At 34.2% G+C, this 18279-nt stretch overlaps 3 protein-coding genes across 4 annotated transcripts; 2 read left to right on the top strand and 1 right to left on the bottom strand.

Annotated features, from left to right (window-relative positions):
* Window positions 1-1372: 1372 nt before the first annotated feature.
* On the top strand, window positions 1373-5235 carry LOC130936268 (protein PHR1-LIKE 1-like). The gene is made up of 8 exons (XM_057866316.1): window positions 1373-1603; window positions 2334-2913; window positions 3117-3267; window positions 3362-3438; window positions 3733-3772; window positions 4021-4078; window positions 4177-4246; window positions 4352-5235. The coding sequence occupies exons 2-8, from the start codon at window positions 2374-2376 to the stop codon at window positions 4640-4642; spliced, it is 1227 nt and encodes a 408-aa protein (XP_057722299.1). The 5' UTR covers window positions 1373-1603; window positions 2334-2373; the 3' UTR covers window positions 4643-5235.
* A 7132-nt stretch (window positions 5236-12367) lies between these two features.
* On the top strand, window positions 12368-15265 carry LOC130935653 (peroxisome biogenesis protein 12). The gene is made up of 8 exons (XM_057865500.1): window positions 12368-13010; window positions 13109-13349; window positions 13429-13538; window positions 13782-13856; window positions 14068-14154; window positions 14523-14609; window positions 14773-14910; window positions 15031-15265. Exons 1-8 carry the CDS (start codon window positions 12642-12644, stop codon window positions 15100-15102), a joined length of 1179 nt encoding a protein of 392 aa, XP_057721483.1. The 5' UTR covers window positions 12368-12641; the 3' UTR covers window positions 15103-15265.
* Window positions 15266-15430: 165 nt separating this feature from the next.
* On the bottom strand, window positions 15431-17174 carry LOC130935652 (uncharacterized). Of its 2 annotated transcripts, none has more exons than XM_057865499.1 (3): window positions 16967-17174; window positions 15786-16875; window positions 15431-15657 (listed from the first exon to the last, which is right to left on the bottom strand). In XM_057865499.1, the coding sequence occupies exons 1-3, from the start codon at window positions 17053-17055 to the stop codon at window positions 15577-15579; spliced, it is 1260 nt and encodes a 419-aa protein (XP_057721482.1). In that variant the 5' UTR covers window positions 17056-17174; the 3' UTR covers window positions 15431-15576. The 2 variants fall into 2 exon arrangements, with proteins under 2 accessions (XP_057721482.1, XP_057721481.1); XM_057865498.1 differs by having other exon boundaries at window positions 15473-15675.
* Between the last annotated feature and the right edge of the window lie 1105 nt (window positions 17175-18279).

Genomic DNA, 18279 nt, shown 5'->3' with positions numbered 1-18279 from the left:
TAGGTGTTTGATATAACAAAACTAGAAGGAACTGGCAAAAAGGCCATTTGTATACATAGATCCCATCAATAAAATGAAAATATTGGGGTTTGAATCTCGCATTGTGCATGCAATAATTCATTAACCAGTGATAAACTCTTAAATAGAGCTCAGTACCGCGAGAGATTAGTCCTTGACCTGCCGAGTTGAAAAATACCGTGGGAAAAAAAAAATGAAAATATCAACATTATCCAACTAACTATTCATATAAAATACATATTAAAATATATAATAAAAATATATAAAATAATATGTATAAATATAGTGAATGATTTTTTTATGTTTTATAAACAAAATGGACTATGATATGATATTGAGCCTACTTAATTAATTACAGGTCACGCTATAAAGTTACGAATCAAGCAATTAGATCTGTTATTAGTCTGGAATACTAGCCACAAAACATTTTACCCAGTGATTATGTAGCACTTAGCACATAACAACAATTCTTTTTTATAAGGGTCAAGAGTTTGAATTAATGTTTAAATTTATAGTTAGCATTATGCTTTTAAATTAAAAACAAGCACCTCTAATAAAAGTAAAGTAAAACTAAGAAGTGAGTCTCTCTCTCAATGATAGATACCCTGGAAAAATAAAATAATCCAGCACACAGGGCATAGCTTTCTTTCATTTTCGACAAATTTGACATAGAGTAGCAAGTAATAAGGTAGGAATCGCCACCATTCAAAAAGAAATTAGACAATGACCAATGACCTTGATGGACCATTTTTGGACCCATGCCACACTCTTCACTCTTCACTCAACACCTTTCATTAGCAGCCTTTCGCTTCCATCAGCAGCCAATAAATCCACACACACTTTACCCATTTAATTAAATAGAAAAAAAAATACACAATTAAAAAATTTTAATTTTAATATACTATTAATATCAAATAATTTTATATTTATATCTAATTATATTAATTATCTTTTATATTAATTGTATAAATAATCATTTGAAAAATTAATATAATTAAATAATTATATAAAATATTTTATATTATTACATTATCAAAACTAAAATTATAAAAAATACTATATAATATACATAATTTTTTTCCATGTCATTATTTGCTTTACATTTGTTAAAGTCAACAAGTTGCAAAGTGCAAATAGCAGGGAGGAAAAGGATTAGAGTGTGACACACAAAACAAAAGCTTGTGCATGAATCCGAATCGGACGGTGGAGAATGAACAAGAGAAGAGACACACGTGTGAGTGGCGCAGAGGATGGCAAACTTGTTTCAGTTGGCCAATGACAAGAGAGAGAAATGGAGGGTGTGGTAATCATTTTTTATGAGAGAGAGAGAGAATGATAATATGATATTATGAGAATCAAAAACACCAAAAAGGACCGAGTTTGGGTTCCGAGATTGTTTGTTTAAGTGAAACACGACAAACCCAAAATACGTGTGCAACAGCAATACAACTCTGTGTTCCTCTCAACCTTGTCTTCTGTTATAGCATACCATAACCACAAACAACCATAGCCGAACCTCAAAAATCTAACCTTGGATTCCAAGCTTTTCAGGTTCTCTTTAGTTCCCACAAAATCAATTTTATAGGTAAGTGCATAATCCATACACCCACTTTTGTAAATTTCAAAAAGTGTTGATTTTTTATTATTGGGATTAGGTGTCACTTGCTTATTGTTTTTGGGTTGGATTTATTTTTGGATAAGGTAAATTATTTTGAGCTCATATCTATTAATTTGGCAAATTTCTTTGTTCAAATCTGGAAGTGTGTTTTGATCTGTTCTGGTCAGAGATGTGTGTGTGTGTGTTGGGGTGTGGGTGTGGGTGAAATTCTGATTTTTTTTTTTGTGACACTTGCCAATGTTTTTAACGGCGAATTCAGATTTGATGGCACCGCTGAAATAGCTTAATGTTCAATGGGTTCACATAATTGCCACGTATGTGTATGTTTGTGTTCATTAGTTTTGCCGGCGGCTACTGATGAAAACTTTTTAGGCCACTGCTTTATTTTCCTTTATGTGGAGTTCTTTTAGGAGTTGGATATATTTTTAATAATAAATCTGATTTTTTCTTTTTTTTTTGAAGTTATAAGATTGATTTTGCCGAATGTTGTATTTCTCATCCCATCTTAATTTATTATGCCTAATTTAGCCTAAATATTGGTCTATTATTGGATAACCATGTTGCATTACTTCTATCTGTTATTGTGTGATTTATCATTTCAACTTAGGTTCTTAGAGGATTAACAAGGAACCTGCTGTATATTTTGTCCAAATATGTTGGTAGTAATGATAATTGTCATTGGTTGTTATTGACAAAGGTACAAAGCTAGTTTCACTTCAAAGGAAGCTTTGAGTTCTATGTCTTCATCTTCTCCTGTTCTTCCAACACCACTGGATAACAAGTACATGAAACCCCCAGATTCGTTTCAGCTTTCGCCTATAAGAGAAATGACTGTGAATCCATCCCCCTTACAATCTACATCGTCGAATTCCAACACCAGAAGTACCGGACACACATTTTCGTCCCCTGATGTTGTCTCTTTTTCTTCAGCTTCGCAGCATGAAAGGCAGCATCAACCTTCTTCCTTTGTTTCACAGACATTAGGTGAAGACAGTGTGTCTTCTGAGCTACATTCAGCAACATTCATTTCGCAGCCTCAAGAAAGCGACGAGATTTCCTGGGGACCGGATCCGTTCCAGGATATGCTTGGTTTCCCTGAAAATGTTTCTGTCCAGCATGATCAGGTGGAAAATGGTGCTTGTTATACAAACGATGACAATGTCAAACAATCTGATTTTGGGGAGTGGGTTGATAAGTTAATGTCAATTGATGATTCTTATGACCCAAATTGGAGTCAGCTCCTTGGTGATGATAATGAATCAGAACCAAAACCAAAGGTTGGTTTGTTTCTCTAACTGTTTTTTGCAGGTGGAAACTCAGGTGCAGTCAACTTCACGTAAAGTTGACAATTATTTAGTCAAATCATTCAAATCATTTAGTCAACTTCACGTGAAGTTGGTTTGTTTCTCCTTATTTTATTTTGTTTATGTTTATTGTATGTGTTCCAAAAACTTATCCTAGTCCTACCCTTTTGATGCAGCCCATCCAGCAGCAGAATGTACCATCTAAAGAAGTTAAAGGTCTTCCTAGTTCTCCATCAACTGCATCACAAACGAAGCCTCGAATGCGTTGGACACCGGAACTTCACGAGGCCTTTGTGGAAGCGGTGAATCAGCTTGGTGGCAGCGAGAGTATATCTACTTCTCCATAGTCTCACAATGATGGACCTTTTCAGTTGAATTTTCTTGTTCATCTCATGATGTTAAATTGTTAATCAACATGCAGAGGCTACTCCCAAGGGGGTCTTGAACCTCATGAAAGTTAAGGGCCTTACGATCTACCATGTCAAAAGCCACCTACAGGTACATTCCATTTTCCTTCCACTTAAATAGCATGCGAGTAAATTTCTTTAGGTGAATTCTAGTATGACTATGCTATAGTGACTATGGTGACTATGTAAGTATTGTTAAAATTAAAGTCACATTTTTTTTATATTTTATAACACTTTTTAGAAAGCATTGTTTAATGATAAAAAAAAGCGTTACTTTAATTTTAGCAATACTTTTTAAAATACCAGGTAGTCACTATAACATAGTCTTACTAGAATGACCCATTTATTTAATCTAACACCTTTCATACATTATTTGTGATTACAGAAGTATAGAACAGCCAGGTACAAACCTGAGACCCCAGAAGGTATGTGAAAGTTTACTTATCAGTTCTATCGTTCATATGTGAAAGCTTACCCAAAAAAACACAAAGGAGAGATGTTTTGTTTGCAATATGAAATGCATCCTTTTTTTGCTTTGATCTTCATTACAGTTGCAAAGAAATTTTAAAAAACTGGAGGTAAATTTTGCTATTATCTGGTTGAAGAGTAAATAGAAACTTCTAAATAGCCAATCCAGTAGTTTGGGTGAGAGTCTCATCATCTATATCTGCAGGAACTTCTGAGAAAAAGCTAAGTTCAATTGAAGAAATGAAATCTCTAGACTTGAAAACGTGAGTTCTTGTTCTCTCAAAACAATTATTTTGTGTGATTTATTGCCATTGAAATTAACAACAATTCTCACAAACAAGGCATGGGATTTTGGTTGCAGGAGTAAGGGGATTACCGAGGCATTGCGCTTGCAAATGGAACTCCAGAAGCGGCTTCACGAGCAACTCGAGGTAATTCGTTTGTACTCGAGACTGTGTTTCTTGCACCTCAAGTCTTGTTGCTTTCTTTACTGCAAGTTTTGGCATATTATGATATTGTAGCTGTAATGTATATAGATCCAAAGGAAGTTGCAGATTCAAATAGAAAACCAAGGGAAGCGCCTCCAGATGATGTTCGAGCAGCAGAGAGAGATGGGAGATAGCAAGTTTAAGGACTCCTCCTCTTCCTCCTTGGACGAGCCTTCCAATTCAGAAGCTCCAAAAGAGGAAAATGAGAAATTAGGAAGTGAAAGTTGCATAACGAAAGCCGGGCCAGGAGAAAGCTCTCGGGACGAAAGCACGAAGCAGGAAATGGCAGATGAAGCTCAAATTAGTGTCCCACCACCCACAAAACGGGTCAAGACTTAAAAAGGATTGACAAAAGCAGAAGTGTTCTTTCCTTCCTGAGATGAAATGAATGAATGAATGAACAGCAGCTAATGCTATGCATGGCTATGATTGTGGCTTCATTGTTTGGGAGATAAAATTTGCATTTGGAAATTGTTGTATATTCTTGAACCTGTTGAATCATTTAATCTAAATAGCATTTGTTTTATGGTTCATAATTGACTTCTTTCTTAGCTGCTTACTGATTTATTTTCCTTGTGAATTGAGGACATGAAGGTCATTTTGGTGCAGATTCAGACAGAGAGGGGCTTTTCCAGGATTAAGGTTAATGCAACAGCCATAAATCATAGTGCAGAACAAAGTTCACTCTTCAGATTCTTTGCTACATCACTCTACAAGTTATTTGTACAAATTTCATTATTTGGATATACCAATATAAGTCGCCCTTAAGTTGAATCTTTTTAGTTTTTATTTTGAGAATAAGGCTTGTAAATAATAGGGTGATTTACATCAATAAATTGATTGGAGATTAATTTTACACAAATATCCTAAACATATTTATATAAATCCAATTAGTCCAATTCGATTTAATATGCATCAAGTAAATCGAATTGGTACTAGAGCAGGAGAGGTGTTGCATCATTTTTGGATTTGGGTTAAATTCTTTGGTAAATCGAATCAGTCTAATTTAATTTATTGCATTATAAAATATTGATTTTTTATACATATTTTGTAACATGTATAGTAGTAAATTGAACTAAGCGAATTAGATTTATTATTGCATAAATAAATCGAATTAAATTGATAAAATTATAATATGTATTTTAATGTCTCTCTTCTTTTAGTAAATTGAATTAGTTTAATTTAAATTTATTTAAATGCATATTAAATTGAATTCAACTAATTTGATTTGAGTAAATAGTCAAAATGGTCCGTAAAAGATCACACAATTTTCATTTTGGTCTCCAAAAGATTTTTTTAATCAAATTCATCTCTAAAAAATTTCAAGTTAATCACTTAGTTCTTCCGTCACTTTCCTCACTAACGCGGTTGACAGAAGCTGAGCTGGCACGTTAGGATTCATGTCAGCACACCCTCGTTCATCCCAGTTGTCTCTCAGCACGACAACTTTACGAAATTTTGTCAAATTAATCCCTAACTAATAAACCCTAATCCTATCATAATGCATATATATCCCCTTAGTCCTTTACAATGGAGTTAAGTTGCAGAGGTTAGAGAACAATATTGGAGGTCGCCGGCATAATGGGTGGTGGAAATGGAGGTCGTCATGGTAGGGTGTCTTCTTACTCACTTGGTAGCTATGGGTCTAATTCGTTTATGTGAATTAGAAAGAGGAAGAATGAAGACATAATATGTTATTGTAGGCTGAAGACATTGATTAAGAAATCTAAAACTTCAGAAAACTCGGATAGATTATTCTATATATGTCCAAGATACCAGATGATTTGTTCTCGTGAATCCCTTTATCTTCGGTAATCTTATTAGTTGTGGGGTTTTCAATTATAATATTCTTTTCTTTAACTTTCTGCGTAAGGGCAGCCATTGCAACTTCTTTCAAGTGAGTTGATGAAGATGAATATGATAGAAGAAATGGAAATGTAGAAACTGATGCAGAAATTGAGAGTAATCATGATGAGTGGAAAGTAAACAATGCATGGAGAGTGAAGAGTTTGGAAGCAGAAGTCAGATTGACAAAAATGCTAATGAGTTTATGTTCATTAGATTGATAATTGTAATTTTAGTTGTGGGATTAATTTGTATATTTTGTATTTTCAATTAATAGTGCTATAAAGATTTTAACTTTATTCAGGTACATAATGTATTATGAAAAGAACAAATTGATATGTCCTATTCTATTGAATTTAACAATGAACTGAGCAACCTGTTTTACTAAATTTACTCTTGACAAGATTATTCTTTAAATTGTAACCTGGTTAACTAAACTTAGAACTAGGGATTCAAGTTAACACTGGATTTCATCCGTCAACACGTTACACAATTATACCTAATTGTACAAGATTACAATGAGATATCGATAAACTAAATATTTTCATATATTGAAACTAAAACAACAACATTGTTTGATCATAATTGTCTGATTGATATCCAAAAATCTAACCATAATAGCCTATATTACTACCATTAAAAGCAAAAAGAGGGACTTAACAATGAAACCAACCACAATGTTTTTAATGGCAATAAGAGAGTCCTATACAAAAATATATGGCATTAGCCCTAATTACATAAGGATCAGAAATCAGCATCAAATAAGTTTATACTTCTTCTTAGGAGGGTTGAATCCTGAAGTAGGAACAAAAGTCATATAATCAGCAAGTCTCTTGATAGTGGTAGAACTAGTTTCCCTAATGGTTTCAGCAGAAAGAGGAGTTGTTGATGTTGCAACAACTTGGGGGAGGCATTTCTTCTGGCGCTTCCCTTTGACAACTTTCAGTTTTACGGACCTTGTAACACTTTCCTACATAATTTCAGCAACAATTTCATCCAACATTGAAAAATGATTTCAGTTACAAATATAAACAACAACATTTAATTTTTTTTCCAGTTACAAATGCAACTTGTTCTGAGTTTTGTGTGTATTATGTTAATGGGTAGGCATCTGTCTAGCTAAATTTTTTATCGTAGTGAAACACAAATGTCATTAGAGATTCTTCCATCTACAGATGAATAAAGATAAAACTTAAAATAAACTCAAAATCATAAACAACTCTATACTGTACATTAACTTATTACACGAGCATTAACTCTATACTGTACATTAGTAATAGCATACAAGGAAACTTATCTATTTTGTGTTTTTGTCTGCAGCTACTCGTTTATTTTATTCTATTTACCAATCAATGCTAAACAATGATGTAATCTATTTTATAATAATAACAATAATATCTACCAGAAAACTTATTTCAGAAGAAATTAATTTAATCTACTTTATTCTGACAAAAATTTTATGGATGGAACTTACTTGACAGAGATATTATACATTGTTGTTTCACATAGTTCTGAACAAATCTTGGAAAATAGGTGGTTGTGCCAAGAATTGGTTTCATATTACTTAAAACATGAAGAATTTTTTATCTCCATTTTTAATCTAACGACCATGATCTTATTCTTAGAAGAGCAAAACAGGTAATTAGAAACAAATTGGGGCCTTTGTAAATATGATTTCAAATCGAGAAAAATTAGCATTTATATTCTATACGTAATTAGAAACAATACATTCCATTAGCTCTGTTTTCAAAAATTTAGCCTAACACATGCTTAACTTTGTGGATCATAATACGTAAACCCTAACCAAATTCTAAAAACAACAACCCTAAACCGTATACCACCTACAAAATCAAACCTTAACCCATTCAAAAGAGTCTATTCACCACAACAAACACATTACTATCAAAAAACAAAAAAGAGTTATCTGCCCTTTTGCAAACCAAATCACTAGGGCACAAATAACACTAGGACAAAATCGAACAACGTTTCATTCAAACAAAAAACAAGCAGAATCTCATCCTCTCTTTTGCAATCAAAGATAGCATATAGGTGAGAAAGAAAAAAGTTTTTTATACTTTGCAGTAGCGCCGAAAATGCTGCCTTCCTTTGAATTTGGTTTGCGAAATAAGAACCTACACTCGCTGTATAATCGCATGTCAAAATCCAGCTTCAGTCGTCTTCCACGGAGCTTTGTCTATGGGTTTAGGGAGGAACAAAGATCAAGGGGTTTTTTGGATAAGGATTTGATGGTTCCAAAACGTTTGAACTATTAAATGATTCTATAGCAAAACATGTTTTTTAAGTTTTTTTAATAACTGTTAAATAGTTCTTTTCTAATTTTAATTATAAATTAACTTCATATATTTTATTTGATTATAAAAATTATTTTTTATTTTATAAATTATTATTTTATCATTCATCTATTATATTTATTAATAATCAAAATAAAAAACAATAACGAATTAGATCTTCTATTAATCGTAATAAATTTTTTGGCTATTCTAATCGATTAAAAGTTTATATTTAATCCGTAACGTTCGTCCAGGGCTGTGAAATCGTGTTTTTTTAAAAATCAATATTCAAAACAATCCATTGAATTTCAGGTTTTTCATAACTCAATCGATTGGATTACAGGTTATTACAAAACAATCCATTGAAAATTGTAAGGCATCATGGTTTCCACAAAAATCAATCGATTGGTCATATTACCCAATCGATTGAACGATGATTAAGATGTGAGTTTTTTAAAATTCAATCGATTACTTATACTACCCAATCGATTGAATGTTTCAAAACAACCTGAGGTCTCAAAGCTTCAAAGCAATATGGATTTGCCCAATTCAATCGATTGGTTGTGTTATCTAATCGATTGAAAGTTTTTATAATTTTTCTCTATTTCTATGCACTATAAAGATATTTTAGTTTAAAAAACTCATATTTTTATGATGAAGTAATGTCATTTTCATTTATTATTTCAACAACAATGTCATACAAATTTTACGTCTTGTGAATTATATTTTATTTTATATAATTAATTTATATAAAAAATTTCATATTTTTTATTTGTTTGCATTCTATTTTGTTCTTTTCATTTGTTCAAGATTTGACCTCTCTATTGAATCTTGACCAGAAAAAAACACCATGCAATATATATCAATGCATTTTAATAATCTGTTCATATATTGGCATATTGCTAAGACATATATAAAGTATATATATTACAAATTTTTAATCAATTCTTCCTAGATTAACAATGGAAGCCCCTTTTCAATCCTCCGTTAGAGATAGGACTTTTAGACTTATCATCTTCAGATTTTACAGTTTCCTCGGGAGCCACACGATCCGTTATTTCCTCATTGTAAAGTTCTAATAACGTTACTTTCATATTGTGCTCTGCATTCTGAGCCTCCAATATATCGAACATATGTTTCACAGCTTCGGAGATGACACCAGCATCACTCGACAATTCGCCATTCTGCACGATGAAGAGCACAAAAAGATAATTAGATTTCAATACAAAATATTTGAGCAGACATAAAAAGCAGTTAAAACAGGAGAATATTGAATATCTCCTGCACCGTCGATATTCCCTATACCACCGGTATTTCCAATTGGGAGTATTTGATATGAATTTCTCAAAAAAAGGAACATTTCAAGCAACGAATTCCCTGTCAAAAATAAGAACATTCATTACCAGTCAACATGATTTCAAAAAACGGCAAGAGACATTATAACTACCCAAGCATTAAGTCATAAACCTGCACCACTCTCTCATGATACATAAAGAGATTGATACACGATTCTAATGGTGGAATTGAATAATTGATGATAGATTATTCACCAATTTATAATGTTAATATTAAAGAAAAGATAAGATTAGAGTATTTAAATCAAAATAAAGTCTTAAAAATTGAAGATAAAATTTTAAAGTTGAGATAAATGAATAATAAGATAATAATTTATAAAAACAATAAGAAAATTGAAAATGGCGTAGTACACAATTCAATTGATTGGGTAACACAACCAATCGATTGAATTGGCAAATCCATATTATTTTGATGACTTCAATCGATTGGGTAACACAATCAATCGATTGAAGTGTGAGACCTCAAGTTGCTTTGGAGCATTCAATCGATTGGGTAGTATAAGAAATCGATTGAATTTTAAAAAACCAACATTTTAGTCATCGTTCAATCAATTGAGTAATATAACCAATCGATTGATTTTTGCGAAAACCATGCTGCCTTACCATTTTCAATCGATTGTTTTGTGATAACTTGTAGTCCAATCGATTGAGTTATGGGAACCTGAAATTCAATCTATTATTTTGATAATCCAATCAATTGATTTTCAAATAAACACAATTAGGAATGTTACGAATCAAATATAAACTTTTAATTAATTGGAATGGCCAAAAAGTTATTTTTTATTTTGATTGTTAATAAACATAATAGATAAATGATAAAATAATAATTTATAAAATAAAAAAAAATAATTTTTATAATTAAATAAAATATATAGAATTAATTTATAATTAAAATTAAAAAAAAATATTTAACAATTATTAAAAGAACTTAAAAAACATGTTTTGTTACGAGACCATTTAATTTAGGAGCCTGCTACACATACAAGTAAAAAGGCCGTACAAGTTTTACAAGTTATCAGCCCAAACTTTATTAACACGGGCATTAATTCATTTTGAATGGAGCGTAACTACACGCGCCCCACTCAAACGGTTCCTCTTCGTCTTCTTCTTCTTCTTCTCTTCTTCTTCATCTTCATCTTCTTCTTCTTCTTTCTCTTCCTCTTCCTCTTCCTCTTCTTCTTCTTTTTCTTCTTCTTCGTTTTTTTTCGATTTTCATGGTTTCTGAAATTCTTCTTATTCTTCTTGCTGCACGTTCTTCTTCCTCTTCCTCTTCTTCTTCTCCTTTTCTTTTGTTTCTGCACATTCTTCTTCCTCGTTTTCCTCCTCTTCTTCTTCATTTACGTCTTTTCTCTCTGTTTTCTCGTTTTTTTTTCGATTTTTCATGGTAAAATCGTCTTTGAAGAAGAATAAGCAGCAGAAGATGAGGAGGAGAAAGAGAAAGAATTCTGAATTATGCATAAGATGTACTTCAACGAATTTTGGGTGTATTTTCTTAAATCTTTTGGGTGTATTTTCTGTAACCCTTTGGGTGTATTTGAGTGATATCTGACTGATATCTATGGGTGTATCTGGTTCATATCTATGAGTGTATCTTACTGATATCTATGGGTGTATTTTTCATTTCAGAAAAAATGGCAAGCATTACAGAAATACACCCAACCGATTACATAAAATACACCCAAGAGATTACAGAAATACACCCAAACGATTACATAAAATACACCCAAAAGATTACAGAAATACACCCAAACGGTTACAGGAATTCACCCAAACGATTATAGAAATACACCCAAAAGATTACAGAAAATATACCCAAAGGATTTAAAGAAATACACCCAAAATCATGCATAATTCAAAACTCTTTCTCTTTCTCCTCCTCATCTTCTGCTACTTCTTCTTCTTCAAAAATGATTTCAGAGCTTGATGTCAAAAAACAATAGAAATCGAGAATAACGAAGAAAGAAACAGAGAGAAAAGCACGTAAATGAAGAAGGAGAAAGAGAAGGCAAGAAACAAAAGAAAAGAAGAAGAAGAAGAGGAAGAGGAAGAAGAACGTGCAGCAAGAAGAAGAAGAAGGTGCAATGAAAACGTGCTGTAACAGTATGTGGAGGAACTAACGTCAACAACGAAGAACAAACCAGTGAAAAAGGAGGAAAAAAGAACGATCGAAAAAGAAGGAGAAGAAGAAAGGATGTAGCGCGTCGTACGTGGAGCAGCGCGTAATTTGATTTTATTGTTTAATGAACTTGTAAAGCATACAAGCCCTAATAGCTTGTATGCAGAGCTTTTTCCTTTAATTTAATAGTCTAAATATTTTGGGACAATCGAATATACTGCTGAGTTTCTTTGACTAAGAGTGAAGAGAAGTGTGTTTGAAGAGTGAGGGATTAGTGTTTTGTCTTCCTTTCTACTCTAAACGATACTGTGTTGATGTCAGCCTCTCAAACAATCTAAACGGCGTCGTTTAAATTGGTTACGTGTATTTCTAACGTGCCAGTCAGCTTCCATCAACAGTGTTAATGAGAAAAATGACAAAGAACTAACGCCATTAACTTAAAATCTTGTAAAGATGAATTTCATTAATTTTTTTTTTTTTTTTGCAGGGATTAAAATAGAGATCGCGTGATCTTTTAGAACCATTTTAACTATTTACTCAATTTGATTCGGTAGCAGAATCGCTTTTGCGCAAACGCAAAGGAGGGAGGATCCTTCCATCCCTACCAACAAACAATCTTCGAGCATAGAGTCAGTAATCACGAATGAATTTTGAGTAAAAGCTGTAAGCTCAAACATATATGAACGAAGACGCAAGGCGGTGCGAGAGTAGGAAAGAAAGGATAAGAAGATATGCTGTTTCAGGTGGGGGGCCAAGGCAGCCGCCCCACGTTCTTCGAGATGGCGGCGGCCCAGCAGCTCCCCGCCAGCCTACGCGCCGCCCTCACTTACTCTTTGGGAGTCTTCGCCCTCCGCCGCCCCTTCCTCCACCGCCTCCTCGACTACGAACATGAATCCTTCGCCCTCCTCATGCTCATCCTCGAAACTCACAGCTTGCGAACCACAGATGCTTCCTTTGCTGAATCTCTCTACGGTCTCCGAAGAAGACCCGTCAATGTTGCCCTCAAGATTGATGCTTCCACCGTTTCCCCCAATTCCGATGACGCTGCTCCCAATTCAGGTTTACAAAGGCGCCAGAAAGTTCTCTCTGTTGTTTTTCTGGTAACCCTAGTTCTCTCTTTCTTCCTAATTTGCTTCAATTGGAGAACATTGCTGTACTATACATAGTGGTAGCTAGCTGAATCTGCGTGTGTTTCTAGGTTGTGTTGCCCTATTTGAAGTCTAAGTTGCATTCAATCTACAACAAAGAAAGGGAAGCTAGGCTGCAGGCTACCCTCTGGGGTGATGATCAAAATGAAGGCTTTGATGCCACCCTCGGCTTCGAAGAGTCGAGGAGAACATTGGATTCTGATGCCAATGCATCTATTAGGGAGCGCGTCAGGAAGAGAGTTCAAAAGATTGTGGGGTTTTGCTACCCTTGGCTACATGCTACTACAGAGGGTGTGTGTGTTCTGCTGTTTGTTATCTTACTGAGACTTCGGATTCACTGATTCTTAATATCTTAACAATGTCACTGCAGGTTTGCAATTTGCTTACCAGCTATTATACCTTTTGGATGCCACTGGATACTACTCATTTGCGTTGCATGCACTTGGGATACAAGTGTGCCGAGCTACAGGGCAAGAGATGGTACATATTTAGGATATTATAAAATCTGTCACACTACATTACTTTTATGTAATCTGGTTATCTGTTATTTCTACTTTCTTGTTTCGATCAATTGTTTCCAAGCTTGCCGTATATTAGCAAACATTGTTACTCGTGTACTTGAGTGCTGTTTTGTGGTGGGTGAATGAGAATAGACATGTTGTTTGCATTTTTTTCATTTCTTGTTTCACTGAATTTGGTTTTGTTCCTTTCATGGGATTATAGATGGATACCTCTTCAAGAATTTCAAAGATACGTAGCCGAGAACGTGAGAGACTTCGTGGTCCTCAATGGTTGAAGGTATTTATCAATTAAATGCTAATTTAGAGCAGTTTATTTCGTATTTAAAACATCAAAAGCTTTTTTCTTTTTTGTTATTTTATTCATATTGTTCTGCCTATCCAAAGTCAAGATTCATTTTAACATTTGCAATCTTGACTTTGAATAAATGTTATGCTTTTTGTCCACATGAATCACCTTATATGATTATGTGATATATGTCACAATGCAGACCTTGCAAGGAGCACTGCTCAGCTGTATGTACACTGTACTGGATTATGCGCAAACTGGTTTGATTGCAGCTGTGTTCTTCTTTAAAGTGAGATGTCTTTTTCCCTCTTGATAAGTTTTCTTACTTAATATAGTAAAACAGTAAGCCAAAAATAATACTCAATCTTCTTAAACTTTGGTGTGTGTTGTAGCTTGTTTTATATATTGTTTGTTGGCTTAGTTTTCTTCAAGTCAACAAAATTAACAACACCCACTATGGTATAGCCAACAGAGTTTTGGTTGGTACTATTGCCTGGGTGGTTCAGAAATCTTTTTGAGTGGTCTGTGTTCAACTTCTTCTGTCAAGTGGTACTTAAGTAATCTACCAGTGATGTGTGGTTAAATATGTTAGTTTGAGGAACATACTAGTTGAGACAGAGCACAATCATTAACACGTAATTTATGTGGAACATATAGATGATGGAATGGTGGTATCAGTCAGCCGAGGAGCGAATGTCAGCCCCGACAGTATATCCTCCACCCCCTCCTCCTCCTCCTCCAAAGGTAAAACGTTTTGTTTTTCATCTTCTTTCTTCGTCAGTGTACTTCTATACATGTAAAATTGGTGTTTGAATCATACTGATTGAATAGGTCTACTTGCATCCTCTCTATGAACCGTTCAAAAAATTGTGTTGGGCCATTGGCTAATATATATTCATACAACCAGGTAGCGAAAGAGGGAATCCCGCTGCCATCTGACAGAACAATTTGCCCCTTGTGCTCACAGAAGCGTGCAAATCCATCTGTAGTTACAATTTCGGGCTTTGTCTTTTGCTATGCTTGCATATTTAAGTATATTACACAGGTGAGAATTCAATCTTGTAAGAGTTGTCAGGACCTAACGTTTGTGATGTCAAGTGTTAAATTCAACATGTATCACTTCTATTCCCTAATTTGTTTTGTTTATTGTGGTTCCTCATTACAGTATAAGCGTTGCCCAGTTACGCTGATGCCTGCAACAGTTGAGCAGATAAGGAGACTATTTCATGATGTCTAGGTCTCACGTGGCTACAAGATTCTCAATTGTGGTTTTAGTTATATGTACATCTCTCTTAGTCTCTTCTATGTAGGGATGGGGGGTTTCACCTTTAGTATGGTAGGTACACGATGCAGAAGAGGAATGATTTTTGTTATTTTCCTCGTATTCATCCGCATAAAGTTCCAGCTATAACGAGCATGAATGTATGTATGTATGTTACTTATAAAGCAATAAACAATAGTTACTGCAAAAAAGCAAAGGCAAGATTTGCTTGTCCTTAATTATAGTTGCGCTTATAATATATCATTAACAGCAGCCAAACTGCGGAAGTAATAATCTTGAAACTATGTACGCATCAAATGCTCCAAGAGAACTAAACAATATACTCATTAAGATCCCTTTTTTTATTATTAAGAAAAATGAACCATACTATTCTAGGGCTAACCACGCTTCATGCACAACGAAAGAACGCAAGAACCATGGGACGCGAGCTCAAACTTCACAAACACTTTCTTCGAACGCTCTTTCTAGTCTTGTCTTACATGTTGAAGAACTTGATTTCAGTTTTGCATCCTGCAACACCACAACTCTCTGGTGAAGTTTAATAAAACTTCAATTCAACTAATGTACAGGTTTATTATGCACTATTGATATATCAACTACCTAACCTAATTATCAACTTATAACACTAAATGTAGTACCTTTCTTCCACTGTTGTTCAAGCTTGACTCCATGTCCTGACCAGTATGAGTCCAGTAGCTGCCGACAGTACCTATGATGGGGGTCTCGTCGGGGCTCTTGCTTCTAGTCCTTCTTGAAGATCTTGATAGGGAATGCATCCTGATCTCTTCAATTGTCAATGCTCCTAGAATTGGTCTATCCTCATTACTCCATGAGGATCCTCTACCTCCCTTTGGTGTCTGTTCTCCCACTGAACTGTTGTTCACCGAAACAGGCGTGCCTTCGGGTTCAACCAACCAGCTGGATAGGCTGGTGTCAACGCCAATCTCTAGCTTGTTATCATTCGCCTTCTGCCTTGCCTTGCGTTTTGAGAGCTTCATATTTGGCTCTGGACTGAGGGATATTGCTATGTCCTCCACTGCTGAATTGTTGATGTTTTCTTTATCATTGTTCTTCAGTGACTTAAGCAATGTGGATTTGGCCACCCTCCCTTGTGTATCAACATTCTCAATTGGATTCAACACAGAGGAAACATCATGAACCCTTTCTTGAGTTTCTTCTTTCTTGTCCTGCCTCAGGCTATTAACTTCGGTCTCCGCTATTTCAGCCGATGAAATTGGTTTCCTATAATCAGTCGACAGCGAAAACAACGACTCTGAAGACTCTTCTTGAATTCCATTGACATCACCACCTTCTTCTCTGGCAATGCAATTTTGTTGCTCAGCAGGTTTTTCTATGTCTGCTTCCTTGTCGGATGAAAAGAATCCAGCCGGCTTGGACGAGTTCCCTTGAACCTTTTCCCGAACAGTTGGTGTGCTTGATCCTAATGCTTCAGAATCCTCGTCTCTAACTCCAAGAAGAAGTTGTTGCTGCTGCATTGGACTGTTAACTTCAGTAGTGTCAGCATTTTGAGCAGCAGAAATCTGTTTAGCGGAGCCAATGGAGAGAGAAAACAACGACTCCGAAAACTCTTGTTCTCCTTCTCCTTCTCCTTGGCGTTCATCTTTCTTCTCACCTCTTCTTCCAAGTCTCTCTTCTTCATCCTTGGTAGGTGTTGACGCATGAGCTGCTTCAGCACTTGGATTCAATAATTCATATTGCAATTCGATTCTGATATGAAAATGACGGATAATGAAAGTTCAAAATAAATTAAAGGAATAAAACAAAATAAACAAAAAGCATGGAAAGCTAGCAAGCTTACTTGGAATGAAGGGACTGTGTAGCAGTTGGATTGGAGCGTTTAGAGCGTTTGCAAGAACCAAAACAAGTAGGTAGAAAGCACCTCATCATGAATGGATATAGTTGAGAAAAAGGTCACTTTCTAAAGAGAAAGAAAAAAGCGGAGAGAGGATTGAGGAACTGAAATGGAAGAAAAGAGGGACGAAGGTAGGGAGCTTTTGAAATTTGACCGTTGAGATTCTCGTCTATCTCTGGGCCCACCCATTTATGTGGACTCTACTACTTGAACAGGTTTGACTTTGACCACTCACTCCACTTCAATTATTTATTCATAATCATACATCTGTTTTTGACACAAATAGTAGGTATTAATAACTCATTTTTCATCAAGGCCAAAAGGGAATAATTTAGTAGCTCTGAATTTTGTTAAGGGAAGAAATGTTTCTCAATGACTTATTTCAAGATGGACAACTGATATTTAACACTATTTAATAATGTTATTGACAATTTTTATATGAAGTTAATTAGAGAATGGAAATTTTTTTAGTAAATAAATTTTAATTTTTTTAAAAAAATTTAAAAATTGTAATAAAAAATAGCTGATATAAAACTAATTCTTTATAAGTCAAAAAAGAATTATCTAGCACCGGAGTCTTTTTTTTTTTTTTTTTTTGGACTACTTTTTCGGTTGGTGCAACTTTGCTAATTAATACGATTTTCAAGTATGCTTTCATCTTCTTTCATTAAATTGAATAATAATAATGAGTGACAAGTTATATATTTCAGTGACACAGTTATATTCACAAGTTAAATGTACAAGATTTACCAAGGGCCCTATTGCGCACTATCCTGCAAAAGCCAAAGTAAGAGGAATTTTAGATGACAATTTTTGGGACTCCAAATCCATGCAGATTCTCTCGCTTTTCTCTCATACGTCCATTCCCATCTCATTTCCCAATGAAAAATGACGAAAACAAAATCACCCATCATGTTATTTGAACTACTTTAATCAACTCAATTAATATTATATTCTGCTCCTCATTTATTAATAATTATATCACACCTGATATTTTGTGTAACTATGGTATGCTTATTACGTAAAATAAACATTTAATTTGAAGTAAAAAAAATACAAAATTAATTTAACCCCAAAATTTTCAATATTATTTTGAAGCAAAAGAAATACTATTATATTATACATTAATATTAGGGGTGTTTAAATCTAAATCGATTCAAATTAAACCGCTCATCCAATTCAATCCAAATCAAAAACTGATTAAAACCACACTAATTCGGATTTGATTGGATTCTATTTTTTACAAACTGTTGGATTAG

This window comes from Arachis stenosperma, chromosome 6, assembly GCF_014773155.1.
Source record: "Arachis stenosperma cultivar V10309 chromosome 6, arast.V10309.gnm1.PFL2, whole genome shotgun sequence".
Classification (NCBI taxonomy): Eukaryota; Viridiplantae; Streptophyta; class Magnoliopsida; order Fabales; family Fabaceae; genus Arachis; species Arachis stenosperma.
The sequence above is the reverse complement of the archived record's forward strand: the minus strand, read 5'-3'. Positions and strand labels throughout refer to the sequence as shown.

What these genes read in the sequence shown, in the direction of transcription:
- LOC130936268 (XM_057866316.1), top strand. Translation starts at nt 2,374, where the DNA reads ATGTCTTCATCTTCTCCTGTTCTTCCAACACCACTGGATAACAAGTAC. An exon ending in TCAGCTTGGTGGCAGCGAGA is followed by an intron (nt 3,268 to 3,361) that starts GTATATCTACTT and finishes ATCAACATGCAG; the next exon opens with AGGCTACTCCCAAGGGGGTC. An exon ending in GGCTTCACGAGCAACTCGAG is followed by an intron (nt 4,247 to 4,351) that starts GTAATTCGTTTG and finishes TAATGTATATAG; the next exon opens with ATCCAAAGGAAGTTGCAGAT.
- LOC130935653 (XM_057865500.1), top strand. Translation starts at nt 12,642, where the DNA reads ATGCTGTTTCAGGTGGGGGGCCAAGGCAGCCGCCCCACGTTCTTCGAG. An exon ending in GCTACATGCTACTACAGAGG is followed by an intron (nt 13,350 to 13,428) that starts GTGTGTGTGTTC and finishes ATGTCACTGCAG; the next exon opens with GTTTGCAATTTGCTTACCAG. An exon ending in TATTTAAGTATATTACACAG is followed by an intron (nt 14,911 to 15,030) that starts GTGAGAATTCAA and finishes TCCTCATTACAG; the next exon opens with TATAAGCGTTGCCCAGTTAC.
- LOC130935652 (XM_057865498.1), bottom strand. Translation starts at nt 17,055, where the DNA reads ATGATGAGGTGCTTTCTACCTACTTGTTTTGGTTCTTGCAAACGCTCT. An exon ending in ACACAGTCCCTTCATTCCAA is followed by an intron (nt 16,876 to 16,966) that starts GTAAGCTTGCTA and finishes TTTTCATATCAG; the next exon opens with AATCGAATTGCAATATGAAT. An exon ending in TGAACAACAGTGGAAGAAAG is followed by an intron (nt 15,676 to 15,785) that starts GTACTACATTTA and finishes AAACTTCACCAG; the next exon opens with AGAGTTGTGGTGTTGCAGGA.